The following is a 15,154-nucleotide window of genomic DNA, read 5'->3' as shown; positions in this document are numbered from 1 at the left end:
AAGACGGAGATGAATACCTTCGGCGGGTCCTGGGATCCACACAGAGCCCCCCTTGCCTCGTGGCGGCCAAAGATGGTGCTCCCGCACCGTCATGGAGCACCGTGGGGAGTAAACAATCAGAATCGTGACCCGCAGATGAGGCGCTGAGTTCCACATAAGATGCCCTCCACCATACAAACTTACTGATCTCTCCAATACTGGCCTGAAGTTAATAGACCTCCAAATGCCCCTTGTCTCCGATGCAACAGCCCACACCAATCCCTAGGAGCCAAGATACGGAGCCTGTAAAGTAGGTAGATCTACTCACGTTTTTTGAGCAGCAGCCATCTTGCCTTGCTTCCTCCCCGGGGCGCGCGGGAACAGCTCTTGTCTTCGCGGGCTTACACGGTGACGTCATCGGGCAGCGTCGTACCATCGCGAGACTTGGTCCCAGGCGCATGTGCAATGGGACAAAGAAGCAGGGACGCGGGGAGATGATGCAGACACTGTCCAAGACGGCCCCGTAAACTCACCAGTGTGGGATTCCCCCCGTAGCAGCGGCGGTCAGCGGAACACCACAGCGATAGTCAGACAGCCCACCCATCAAGAACACTAGGAGCTGTGGTTCCAATTTCAGTCGCAGCCAAGCATTGGGAGCTATCCTCAACGGGCATTAATAAAGAGAGACGAAGAGGGGGGGGGGGTGTCCCTAAGACCAGAGTCCCTTACAGTTATAAGCACCATACATATATGCATTACACATAAGTGTATATTTTCAAACTTGCACAGGTCCACCTACAAACATGTTGCTTACGTGGCTGTGCCCAGTAGCTGTACAATATACAGTATATTCTTTTAGATTACCCATGATATACCATTTGACCCTAAAAAAAAAAAAAACAATTGTTTTGTGCTAAAAGTGTTAAGACATATGTCATTTGATCAGCTATATTATTATATTATCATATTATAGAGTATGGGTATATTGTGCTTGCTGCGTTTGAAGGGTAGTACCTGCAGGCAGGGAAGTTTATCTGTGTGGTCTGTTAGGGACAGTGGATTATTATGATAAGGTGGGACACGAAATAAAAACAATATATATAAAGCACAACTAGGGCTGCTTAAGATTAGAAAAGTAGGTACATCCTTCTGCCTAAACTATTAGCATAATATTAGAACGGTATGAGATAGTCAAGTGGGTCGTGGGGCTGTGATCCTTATGGGAAGGAGGCAATTTATATAATTAATAGGAGTATTCACATGTATGACCGTGACATCTAGTTATGATGAGGGGATACGGCCATGCACGAATAAGACATGATACTAGGAAGATACTAGCTCTAAAGGGGTTAAATAGGCGGGGGCTGGTGGTCGGACACTAAGTTTCGGAACTGACTTGGAGAGAGTAGTTAAAATTAGATGCAGGGTTAAGTTCACCAGTTAGATTACGTTATGCAGTATGCAGTTTACAGTTATGCAGTTATGCAGTTTGTTCAGCTTTTGTTTCAGGTTCCAACGATCAGTAGTTCTGCTGTGATAAATATATAAGCTGTTTAACGGACGCACTCCGGTGGGGTTCCCCGTGTCGGCGTGCATGCTTTTCCAGCTATGGTCCCTGAGAAAGAGGGATCATGAACAAGTCCCAGGGAGGTCGGGTTCCAGCAAGAAGGGGAGAACCCTTTGTCAGACTGGACCAATAGACCATCCCCATGGGCGCAAGAGACATCCTCGGGGGCACCCGAGGTGGACTCTTGTCTTTCTGTTGTCTACTGTCAATTTTGTGTTGTTGTTTTATTTATTTCCAGTCTCTTGTTCTATCCCCCGTGTTTTTATCTATATGTGGTCCTCTCCCCACCTCCCTCCCCCTGCCTCCCACCCTCCCCTCTTCCCTACCACCTTCCCTCCTCACCCTCCCTTTCCTCTGCCCCTCCTCCTCCCCTCCTCTTTCCCCCTCACAGGGGAATATCATAAGCCTAGGCAGATTCTAAAACAGATGGAGCGGGTGCTTCTCGGGGCAGCGGACCGGATGAGCCCGGAAGACAGGGAGATGGGTGAGTCAAGCGATCTCCAGATGCTGCTATATACACAAACTATTAAATGGCGTTAACGCTTATATCCCACAATGTGCAGGGCTTTAATAACCCAACAAAGCGAAAATTGGCGTTCTCGGATTACAAGAGGAAGCATGCTGATGTTTTACTCCTACAGGAGACACACTTCAGCAAATCTAACGCCCCCAAATATCTCGACAAAGACTTCTCTCAGGTCTTCTCATCTTCAGCAGCAGTTAAAAAATGTGGCGTAGCTATACTGGTCAGAAATAGTGTTGCATTCAACGTGCAATTAACTAAGCGCGACAGCGACGGCAGATACATTATTGTTGTAGGGGCTATTAGGGGTCAGAAGATTATGCTGGCTTGCGTGTATGCCCCGTGTGAAAGGAGCGCGATCTTTTTCGAGAAGTTCTTCAGAATCCTAAACTCTGTATCCCAAGGGGGAGTGGTGCTAGCAGGAGACTTCAACATGGTTATGCAACCACACCTAGATAGATCATGGGGAGCAGGTCTGTATAATAAAGGGGCGGGCGTCTCTCTACGCCGGAGCCTCAAGGCCAATCAGCTAACGGATATTTGGAGGGAATTACACCCAACAGACAGAGATTACACGTTCTTTTCCCATCCTCATGGCTCATACAGCAGAATTGATTACTTCTTTGTGTCTGGTCAACTGGTCACCAAGGTCACCCTAGCTGGGATCCACGATATTTCGTGGTCTGACCATGCACCAATAGAGCTAAGGTGCACCAACATCCGAACGGATAGGCCGGGAGCGAATTGGAAACTTAATGAATCAATTTTAAAAATCCCTGAGATCTGTGACATGATTAGTAACGAAATAGACCAATTCTTCAATATAAATGAAGGTTCGGTCGACTCACGGCTAGTCCTATGGAAAGCTCATAAAGCGACATTGCGGGGCATGTTAATAAATATCACAGCTAGACGAAAACGTGACAGAGAGGCCAAGATTATCACTCTCCAAACCAAATTGCAGACCCTCTCCTCTAAACATAAAAAGAATTTAGACCCCAAAAACCTACAGGAGGTAAAAGACGCCAAAATTGAACTTAATATGCTACTAGCCTCCAGGGCTGACAATTCACTGAGTCAAGGAGGAAATTTTACGAAAAAGCGAACAGGCTGGATACAATGCTGGCCCGCATGCTAAAAGATAGGCAATCTAAATATAACATTCAAGCTATACGCTTGAAATCTGGTACCCCCACATCTAACTCTCAGAAGATAGTAGACGAATTCGGCTCCTTCTATGAGACATTATATAATGGAGAAAAAGTGGCACATAACACTAAAACGAGCTGAGCACTAAGAGATTTCTTAGTCAGCTCAAAGCTGGGGAGATTGACAGAGACAGATAGAGCAGCTTAAAATGCAGATTTCTCTATCGAGGAATTGACACAGGCCATTAACGAACTGAAACCATCAAAGGCCCCTAGACCAGATGGTTTTTCAGGGTTATATTATAAGAAATTTATGAAAGCACTAGCCCCCCGGTTGCTCCAAATGTTCAACGCCATTTTAGCGGGAGCCCCCATACCCAGAGAGATGTTGCAGGCGTCTATATCACTAATCCATAAAGCTGGAAAAGATCCGCTGGACTGTAAAAGTTATCGGCCTATATCATTAATTAACACGGACATCAAATTGTATGCTAAATTATTGGCCAATAGACTTTGTCTCATCCTACCCAGACTTATACACCCAGATCAGGTCGGATTTATCAAGGGACGACAAGCAGCGGATAATACCCGACGATTTATTGATCTGCTGGATTTGGCCAATGTTAAAACTACTCAAAGTATGCTGTTAAGTCTGGACGCAGAAAAAGCTTTCGATAGGATAGACTGGCCATATCTAAAAGAGACGCTTGCGGCATTTGGCTTTGGGGATCGGGTGAGCGAGGCGATTATGTCGCTGTACTCTAACCCTACCGCCAGGGTCGTACATCAGGGATACCCCTCTCTGCCATTCCAAATAAAGAGAGGCACGAGACAGGGTTGCCCATTATCTCCCCTTCTCTTTGCCCTCTGTATAGAACCACTGGCGACACAAATCAGAGGGAACCCAGACATCTCAGGGTTAAACGCATTCTCCCAATCTCATAAAGGGGCCCTGTACGCAGATGACATCCTCTTGATTATAACAAAACCCCTTACATCCCTGCCAAACCTATTTGATTTGCTAGATCGATTCTCTAGGATCTCCGGCTTCAAAATCAATCAATCCAAGTCTGAGGCCCTCAACATCAATCTACCCAGTCACACGGAGAAATTATTAAAACTGAATTTCAAATTTAATTGGCAACAGAAACATATAAAATATCTGGGTGTCCACATCACCAAAACTGTCAAAGACATATACAACGCAAACTACCCCAATCTAATTAGGACCCTAAAATCTGACCTTCAGAAGTGGACATCCAAGAGGATATCCTGGATAGGACGAATCCATAGTGTTAAAATGAACTTACTCCCACGTATCTTATACCTCTTCCAGACCCTCCCAGTGCCACTCAGATTGAAGGATTTGCACTCACTTCAATCTGAAATCTCCAAGTTTATATGGGGCGGAAGAAAACCAAGAGTAAGCAAACTAAACATGAAAAGGCCTGTGTTGGCCGGGGGCCTAGCTGTACCCTGCCTGATATCATATTATAAAGCGGCACAATTAAGCCAAATTGTCCAATGGCAATCTGACCCGAGATTAAAGAGATGGGTGGAATTAGAAAGCGCTGCCTGCGCGCCCTTAGAACTAAACAGCTTAATTTGGTTACCTAAAACAGCGCGAAAGTTCGCTACCATGCCGCTCTCTTCAGTGGCCAACTCGTTGTCAATCTGGGAGGCTACGAAAATTAGACATTCCCTCACGTCAACACGTACCATGATGACACCCCTGTGGAATAACCCCGAGTTCGCTCCGGGCCTATCGGTCGACAATGTTTCAATCTGGAGACAGAAGGGATACAACCGAATTAAAGATCTGGAGGGTCATAATACGAAAATAAAAACATTCGATCATATCAGGCTCGAAAAGGAGATTCCCCTCTCAGAATTCTTCAGGTTCCTCCAGATCAGGGCATTTTATAACAAATTTTCCCCATATCCCCCATTAACGTCTTTCGAAAAGCTCTGTCTGGCAGAGACAGACACAAAGGGACTTACATCACAGTTATACGGGGAAGTGATCGGTTCTGGGGAAAGTGAGCAACAAGCACCCTCATTTAGATCCCAGTGGGAAGTAGACCTAGGAGAAAGATTAGAGGATGAGGACTGGAGCGCTATATTTCTGGCCACTGCGAAGAGTTCCATATGCACCACTCTTAAGGAGAACGCATATAAAGTCCTTATGAGATGGTACCTTACCCCATTGAAATTATCTAGGTTTGTGCCGGGATCCTCCCCGCTGTGCCCTCGACAGTGCGGGGGATCAGCAGACCTGTTACATATGCTGTGGTCTTGGCCACGGCTCTCCCCTCTCTGGGAGGCGATTCGACATTGGATTCAGAGACTATTTGATCTCACAATACCCCCAGACCCGTGGCTGTTTCTGTAAGCAGACCACTGGCGGGCCTCTCTAAAGCACACAACAAACTTATTGCACATTTTGCAATTGCAACGCGGTGCGAGATTGCAGCAGCATGGAAACAATCTGATATTCCAACCATCCCAAAGATTAGAAATTGAATTTGGTTCATCTGCCAGATGGAAAAATTAACGAGTTTAGTTAACGACACTGGCGACAATTTCCTAAAAGTCTGGACGTCCTGGCTGGCGCAGACAGATATCCCGGGGATTGAAAGGACATCAATTTGGCTATGATAGTAATAAGTGCGTTCTCCTTGGGATGTGTTGGTAAGCTGTACTCTCTATAAGTGGAGCCCAATAGATCAGCGTTACATTAGCAGCCCCTGGAGAAGTGGTTGAGATCGTAGGAGCCCGGTGCGGTTGGCTCCGGGTCACCGGATGCATCCGTTCACATACCATCTCCCCTTCCACATCCCTCAAGCGTCCACTCCCCATGCCCTACCACATCTATGCCTCCTTCCCCCCCTCCCTCCCCCCTCTCCCTTGTGGGTTTTTTTTTTTTTTTTTTTTTTTTAATGTCCTGTCATCCCCTTTAAGTTGAGTATCAAATGTTTGTTATTATACTTCGGACGCAAAGACCTGGAATATACGGCCTATATCGATTCACCTGAAGGCTGGGTCCTGAAGTACAGTTGGAGTTTTTTCTTCTAACATCTTACTCGTTAATGTATTGTTTACTTGTTCGACAAAAAATGTAAGCTGTAGTTTATCTTATGCTGTTACGATACAATAAAAAACTTAAGTTAAAAAAAAAAATGTTTTAAACTATGAACTAAGTGATTTGGGGTACCAAATATTATAATTAATGAAATGTTCCAAACCAGGAATCAAACGATGATACAGTATGTGCTATATATAACTGTATATGAGTAATACCCATTGGATACGCAATTGGTGATTATGTGCTAACTGTGGACCTTTGGGCCATGTATTACACTTAATATTGTGCATTTAAACTTTAATCTAATTTCCATCTACTGTGGGTAGACAATACCTATGAAAATTGATTAAATCTTTTTCTATATGACTAAACGTAATGAATGGCAACCAATTACATATACCAGTAGAAAGCTCACATATATATTTATATGTTTATATATATATTTATATGTTATGATGTTTTTGTTAACCAGTAGATGTGGTTACCTTTATTGTATGATTGTATGATTACTCTAAAACATATTTCAATTTAGGGTTTATTTTCTCTCTTCTTCTGGCCCAATGCGTGTATAAGAGTTGTGTTTAATGTGAATACATTGTCAATAACAATAATAGTTTTACATAGAGCGTTATAGAGACATTTTGCAGACACAGTCCCTGCCCCATGGAGCATACAATCTCTGTTTTAGGTGCTGGAGGCACAGGGAGATAAAGTGGCTTGCCCAAGGTCACAAGGAGCCGAAACCAGGAATTGAATCGGGTTCCCTTGCTTCAAACTCAGTACCAGTCTTTACTCACTGAGCCGCTCCTTGAGATTGCCCTTATGATATAATATCAGGGTATTTATACTGAGATTACCTAGCGAAGATATATATACTACAGGTATGTGTATTTCTGTGCTGGATTGAATTGTCCAAATGTTAGTCATGTGTTTAATGTAATACCGGTGTTGCATTGGTTAAATTGTTGGAAGCATAAATCCCCTGAATGATTGGTCCAGGCTCAACCTCTGGAGGAGGTAACCTGGTATAAATGCAACCCCTACAGTAGCCAATGACTCACCCCCTGATGGAGCGCAGTTACAATGCGTAACGCATAGAGGCAAGAGTTAACTTGTTCAGTGATGCATGAGGCAGAAGACCGTGACGACGGAAGCCTGTAGTCAGCACACCCCCACGAGGACGCCGCGATCAGCTGCTGCTTGCTTGCGGCACCTCATCTACTTTACCGGAACGTCACTTTCCAGCTGGACTTCCTGCCCCCATGTGTGTGGGATGTGTGTATACCATCTTGTAGGACCAACTGAGGATAACATTGGAGCTACGGTAGTGGGGAGACTGGAACTCTTTTATTGTAAGTGATGTATTGTTATTACCTATTTTTATTGAATATGTCCCTCCATGCGCTTGTTATTTTATCTTAGTGCTAATTCTGACACTGTTGATCATGGGAGTGTAATGAGCTGCAGGAGCGATATCACTAAGGGTTACTGAGGGATCTTGTGGCCAGCGCACACATAACAGCTTCAACTATTTGATAAAGTGACAGAGATGACCCCATTGAAAAGTCCTCTCACTCATTTGTAGGATCAGAGACCTCGGGCTTGAATGGAAACAAATGTACTGTAATTAAAGTCATTTGGTCGCATTGAGTATGTTCTAAGGGCCAAAGCATTCGTATTTAAGGCCAAGAAAAACATGTTTAAATAGAGAGATTCTGACTGTGAGGCTTCAGGTCGATAAGTTAACAGTGAGATTCCTTCCAGGGAGTGAGACTCACTTGACATACCTCAGTTTGGTCACTTGGTGTAAATCTGGATCTAAACATATACTTCATTTGTCAATTCCTGGTTATACCTAACCAACCACAAAGTAACAGGGTGAGCAAAATAGCTGCTTTATGCAGCTACAATATGGAAATGTATTGCGTTGTGTAGATTATGAATTTGACCAGACCAGACATACCCACACACTGAGGAGGAACAGACCATCCTTGCTGAAGACATTGAGCACTATCTGTAGTCCGTCTCCCGGGACTCCTAAAGCCTTTGTCACATTTATACGGCAAATATTCTCCCACTTCAAAGATATTTTTATCTGTGTGGTAACTTCCGTGATCCAAATGTGACATTTTGCATTCCCCTGTGAACAGGGAAAAGCATTAGATATAGTTACCATATGTATGAAGAAGTCATACAAGTACTCTCAGCTAGATTAAGATGCAGCTTTTGTAGTGGAGGAACATTATCTGTGTCAGACATGGGTACAAACAGATTGTAGATGGTAAAATAAGCAAATACAGTATATATTATAATAGGACCAGGGCCACCACTAGCTTTCCACCAATAGTTGTCACCACCTCAGTCTAAGTTGGGTTGTCATCAGTTTTATTGAGTTTTTAGTTCTGTGTTGACTACATGTCAGGGCTTGTCTGATTTGTCTTATACAGTATTTGTATTTATATTAAAAGTTACATTTTAACAACGACATCATTTGGCACTATTTGTTTTGAGTGCTATTCTACAGGAGCTCTTTTCTAGCTTTGGCAAATATTTCTCCAGCCTACAGATTGTTCTGCTCCTAGCACTAATGTAACAACCTATGCGACTGTACAAGAGCTTTCACCCTCTCCCCTTCCCCATTTAAATACTCGATTCACTTTATAACACTGGGAGAGAATTAGTGGTATCCAACTTCCATTCTGACCCAGGAATAATGTCACTTGTGTGGAACTATATCACGCAACTTCAGTTTTCACTGATCACAAAGCGCAGTGTACAATTATACATTGTGACATTTCCCACTATTAATACTCAAGTCCACTAATGTTTGATAGAGTTGAGAGTCACTACATTATATGTGGCAAGCACTATCAATATTATTGTATTACTGTATATTATACACTGTTTTCCTATTTTCTTGCATTTTCATATCATGTTATTCACGCAAAATTAGAACTTGCTCATTATGGCAGAAATTCATTCACCTTTCACTGTGATACTAAACCGTTTGTTAATTTATTTAAATATTTTCTATAATCTCTAATTGATTTGGTAGAGCACTGGAATTTGTGTTAAATCTAATAATAATAATAAATAATAATGTAACTGATTACCGACTTGCAGGCAATACCTTTGTTTTCCTCCCTAAACACACAGACATATTTCCTAATAAGACCGGGGAGGATTTGGAGGAAAAGGGAGTAAAGGGAGTAAATTTTGCATAGAAGCGAAACTGTCCTAATTGCCTCTGAAAAAATGTATTTATTTTCCTTAACCATTACCCCAAAAAAGAACATGTAACTTTGACAGATTCCTGTAATAGTATCCTGTGAATTACAGGTCATGTTCCAATTATTTCATCGTATTTATGCATATCCCTTTATATTAGGGGACCTAGTAATAATATCCGATGTAAAATTTAGGACAATATTTTTCACAAGTCTATCATGAAACAAGCTCCGCTCCCAGAGAGAGCAGAGGAGAGAATGAAACCCTCTACTGAAGGTGGAATACCTGGTAGCTGACCAAAAAAAACAACCATGTGTATAGAATGTAACAATGTAATTGGTTTCCTTATACAAATGTAACCATGCTTAATGTAAAATTCAGCTGCTTTGGTTTCTTTGGGGCCTTAGAATAGGGCATTGAGCCAACAGTGACATCGTACACAAAGTCTTACATTTTGCAATGATTGCAATGAGTTTTGTGAACTGTTCTCCGAGATATTTGCACATCTCTAGATTCAACCCGTAAATCATGTCCCAGTCATATATTTAGTATTCGGAGGGGCGACACCTTTCCAAGTGTTAAAAATAAGTGTGCTAAACTCAGGCCCCCCACTGGGAAAATAGACAACAAAATGTAAGTCTACAAAGTCTAAAATAATTCCTAAATGCTATAGTCCAAACACTCTTGTTACTGTCTCAGTCCTTAGAGCCGGGGTATCTCAGCTCTTTCAGGTCCCTCCAGGGGGTCCTCACATAAAATAGAAACAAGATGGAACGAGAGCAACCAGATTAGAGTAAAAGGCCATCTTAAAATCAGTAATAGCACAGAATTCTCACTTACATATAATAATATAACAATCAGTAGCTCCCGCATACGACATACAATATGGTGTAGAAGGTGTAATCACCGCTGCCCGATCACAGAATACAAGATGGCAGGGAATCTGTTCTCATCGGGGTCCCGTATTTTATTCAGAAAACAAGTTACCTTCCGCGTACCCAATTACACCGTTCCCGTTGAGCATCTCTTCAGGGTGCTTCCGCCTTGACGTCCGTTTGACATCACAACGTTCTCTCGGACCACCGCCACCAATTAACCCTGCGCGTTTCGCTAGTAACAGCTTCGTCAGAGCTTGGCTCTATTTCCTCAACTCTCTTATATTATTTATATACACCTTTTAACAAGTAATAAAGCCAATAGTAATACATCCATCTAAGTAAATATAAACAAACATAATGCATACACATAAAGACAAAATACCAATGCCGTAACAATAGATAAATATTACTAGTAATGTTAAAAAAATTGTGCTAATTGATGATAGTCAAGGCGGAAGCAGCCTGAAGAGAAGCTGAATGGGAGCGACGTACAGGGGGGGCGCAGAAGGGAACTTGTTTTCTGAATAAAGAACGAGACCCAGATGAGAACACACTCCCTGCCATTTTGTATTCAGTGATCGGGCAGCAGTGATTATACCTTCTACACCACATTGTACCTCGTATACTGGAGCCACTGATTGTTATATTGTTATATGAAAACATACAGCAAATAAAAATACCACTTGTGAGAATATTCTTACTCAGGTCTGCAACCCTGCCCTTCCCCATTATCTCTTGGCATACAATGTGAGAATTGTGTTAATTACTGATTTTAAAATGGTATTTTACTAAAACCTGGTTGCACTTGTTCTGTGTTCCTACCCTTCACAAATGACAACAAGACATAAAATGTGCTACATCATGGGGTGTGTCGTAATTTATATCCCACATAAATAATGCAAGGCGTGTTTTACTTGGCTGTGAGTCATACTATATATTGTATCTTCACTATACATTTCTATGTGGAAATGCTTCAATGTGAATTTGTGTAAAAAATAAATTACAATGATAATGATATCCACATACACACACAATGTGTGCCCCGGCAGAGTGAAAGGATCACAGGTTGCTGTATACTATTGATCAAACACAAAGAAAGTGAAAGATACTCACTGAGACATTTTCCTGGAGAGAACTTCCCGTTAGGACGACATTCAATCTCACCACTCTCTTTTCCATCTGTAGTTGTTAGTCCCGGGTGACACCTGTATTGTACTTTCTCTCCAGTCACATATTTATTCAGAGTTCTCCCAAGATCAGCATTTTCCACTCTAATGTCATTATTGGAACACGTTTCTAAGAAAAAAGTAAATAACAGTTTGTACCTAAACTTTTAGATTTAATTCGCCTCTAATTATAGTATTGCGATGCCCCATTAAGTGGAGGCGTTTTTTTACTACAAAAAATAAATGATCATGACGAAATTCTTTCTTAGCACAATGTTTGGTGCCACTGCCTCTGCATATTGACCTTTTCGGGGGGTAATGCACATGTTGCTGCTTTTACAAATGTAAATTGCTGTTTATTATTAGTGACCGGGTTTTATTTCATCCAAAACAAGATCTGAAGGAGCTTAATTCCCCTATATTCTACCTGAAGGAATATCTGCCCTTCCCCTTCCTATGTCCCAGGACGGGACACCCTCTATCAGGGTGGGTTAGGGGTTAATCCCTTTGCCAGGTACAGTCTCTCCTTCCTGAGTGGTAAGGTATTTATATATATTTTATAATGTTGTTAACTATGGTCCCCTTTACCTATTATATATTTATATTGATATATTTGCTCATTGTGACTGAGTGCTGAAGAGTATATCGTGGCAGATTAGAGAATCAAGGCCCCTCGGGGGGAAACAGATTGTAGGGACCTGACATAGGTCCATAATGCACAAACAAAGCTATAACAGGGATTGCATTCATGTGCAACAGGGTTGCGCAAATTGGGGAGCGTGATAATTTTTTGGGGGAGCGCGGTGGTTACAGAGGCCCGCGCTCTTCCCCTAAGCTTTTAAAAGAAATGCCGGGGAGCGGGAAGGCTTAATCAACGCGGCGTCACATAACCCCGCGGCGTTGTTTGGTGCAGGAGACCAGGTGGTGGGGGGGGGGGGAGTGCAAGCACTGGGGCTAAGCAGGCAGGGGGCGCAGGGCCAAAAGATTGTGCCCCCCTGATGTACAGTATACATATTATGAGGAAGATGGGGGTAGATAATAGAGAATTGTGCTGTTCTGTGGTCCCACCCTTTGGGGAGTCTGGTAGATTGTGAAGTCAGCCGTGCACAACAGACTCTATATCAGGAGCTCAGCGATCCCTCTCCTATAAATATGGACCAGAGGATAGGACTCTAAGCCCAAAGCAGCGGGTACCGTGAAACTGGTATTGCATTGTGTGAAACCCGTCTGCTATAAGAGATAAGAAGAAACCCATCTGCTAATAGAGATAATAAACCCATCTGCTATAAACGATAAGAAGAAACATGCCGGCTATAAGAGATAATAAGATACCAGCCGGCTATAAGAGATAAGAAGAAACTACTAAGACAAAAAATAATGAAGCAACAGTAGCACCTCTGCCTGGTCCATCAGGCGCTGCTCCCCAGGAGCATAGTATAGAACTAATCAACAAAACAGGGAGGGAGGGAGGGACTCCCTAGAATAAGGAATCCCCAAAACTTCACAAATGGGGGGCACTATTATTATTATACAAACAATGATGAGGACAAACACAATACAAATTCTGAAAAACACAGTCACCGAGCGAACCAACCCCTTGCCAATAAATCAATAAATGCTAAACAAGCCTGAATAAACTTCCTAAATAGACTGAATGCTGGGCAGATAATTATAAACCTACAGAGAACCATAAATCACAGAGGGGTAACACAAGGTCCCCTCCTAAAATATGGATTACTACGGTATACCTGAAAAATGCACATATGAAAAATACCATTGATAGAAAGGCACATCATAAAAGGGAAATCCCCAACCTAAGTTGGTACGAAATATTTAAGCAGAGAAAATTATGAAACTACTGTACACCTAACTGATATACCAGAAGAATAATGTTGAATCCCTCACATAAGTGTATATCAGATTGAATGTAAAACACTAGGGGGGCTATTCTATAAGCCTTGATAAGGCACTTATCAACAAATATGCCTACAGCTATTCAGTAAGCCTCGATAAGTGGGCGATAAAGGAAGAAATCACCCAAAATGTCACCCATCAAAAAAAAACATCGCTGTCCGATCGGCTTTAAGCCATTTATCGGAAGGTTCTGAAACTCATGTAATTCTAGTTGCCTCAATTAGTTTATCGAGGCCGATCGCAGCTTATCGAGGCTCTAAAATGCAGAGTTTCTCCATAAATACTCATGAAAGGAAAAGTTGGCATGAGGCAGGGGAGAACCTGCAGAGAAGTCGGCGAGAGAGGACTTAGAAAAAGAAATGCATTTTTTTCTGCATGTATTGATGCCAGGAGTCTCCGGAGCTGATACCCATTAGTATCAGCACCGGAGGCCCCCCGGCATGAATCCCAGGCATGAAAAATGCATTTACAGGAAACTTCATTACTTTAGCGGCTAAGGCAATGCCAGTGCCCGCTTTATTGTAGCCACAGATGCAGGTGATGCAGAGCACAGCAAAGATACAGGATACACCGGAACAGCAGCAGTAAAATAAAAGTCCTTTATTGTAACTTCATGGTGCAGACAGGGATGGGTGCAAAAGACCTCCTTCTCTTACGCGTTTCACGCCTATAAGGCGCTTCGTCAGAGAGTATAGGTAGGTGTGCCATGTTCCCCCTCTTATAGTGGTCTAAATGAACCACAATTGAAAAATCGCCGTTTGAATCGAAAACCGGAAGTGACGCGATGATCACCTAAACCGGAAGTGACGTCGCGCAATGCGCGAGGCTACCTGATGGATAATGTGGCTTATATGTAGTTTATACATGATCGTGTCTCAGGATTTAGCAGCAAGAAAACCATTAAACTGGCCAAACTCTTTCTTTGCTTGTAAATCAAAGTCTATTGCGATCGTCCTTCTCAATCGGAAGTGACGTATCGCACTGATACACATGATGATCAATGTTTATAAACAATGTTGGTTGTCATAGCAACCAAAACGGCATTCTATTCGATGTTTGACATAGAAAAAACATGTAAATAGAGGGGAAAATTGGCACAAATATCTTGCTAAATAATCAGTTAGCTAAGATAAAGCAAGATATATTAAAAATAGCTAAAAGAAATACATATACACATCGGAGGACATAATGACATCACAGTTCAAATAAAAATAGAAAAATACTAAATTAGTCTATATAGATGTATATTTGGAGCAGGATATTGCAAGGATAAAGTGTAATTAGCAAACATATGTGCAGAGATATTGGGCTATGAACATCTTAGTTTGGGGAAAGATTTGTCCTATACATATTGATCACACTCATTTAACAAAAAATATATTCAATCATCATTAATCAGTACAAAATTATGATAAGAAATGTTTCAATTCCCAATCTGTATTTATACCCCCGGGTGATAATGACCCGAGGGTATAAATCCAGAACATTTCTCTTTTATTAAGTGTCCATTCTCTGTTGCCGCCCCTTGTGTGTTTGGGGATGTACTCCAATGCATTGAATGTAAATGTTTCTATGGAGCCATATGGGCAATCACAGAAATGTTTAGCTACAGGCAGATGTAGTTCATTCTTTTTGATTGATCTTAGATGTTCAGAGATCCTGATCT

General features: G+C 42.2%; 1 protein-coding gene across 3 annotated transcripts in view; it reads right to left on the bottom strand.

The window, feature by feature from the left end:
* LOC142503955 (complement factor H-like) overlaps positions 1-15,154 on the bottom strand; it is a 721,803-nt gene that overhangs the window by 173,255 nt on the left and 533,394 nt on the right. For 2 of the 3 annotated variants that reach the window (XM_075616958.1, XM_075616961.1), the window contains exon 13: positions 11,522-11,704. The exons of the other annotated variant lie outside the window; for it this stretch is intronic. In XM_075616958.1, the coding sequence (XP_075473073.1) occupies positions 11,522-11,704 (183 nt within the window). The remainder of the gene's footprint in view (positions 1-11,521; positions 11,705-15,154) is intronic. 3 annotated transcript variants of the gene reach the window in all.

The sequence above is a fragment of the Ascaphus truei genome, chromosome 10, assembly GCF_040206685.1.
Source record: "Ascaphus truei isolate aAscTru1 chromosome 10, aAscTru1.hap1, whole genome shotgun sequence".
NCBI classification, from domain to species: domain Eukaryota; kingdom Metazoa; phylum Chordata; class Amphibia; order Anura; family Ascaphidae; genus Ascaphus; species Ascaphus truei.
This window is presented reverse-complemented; position numbering and strand designations above follow the sequence as displayed.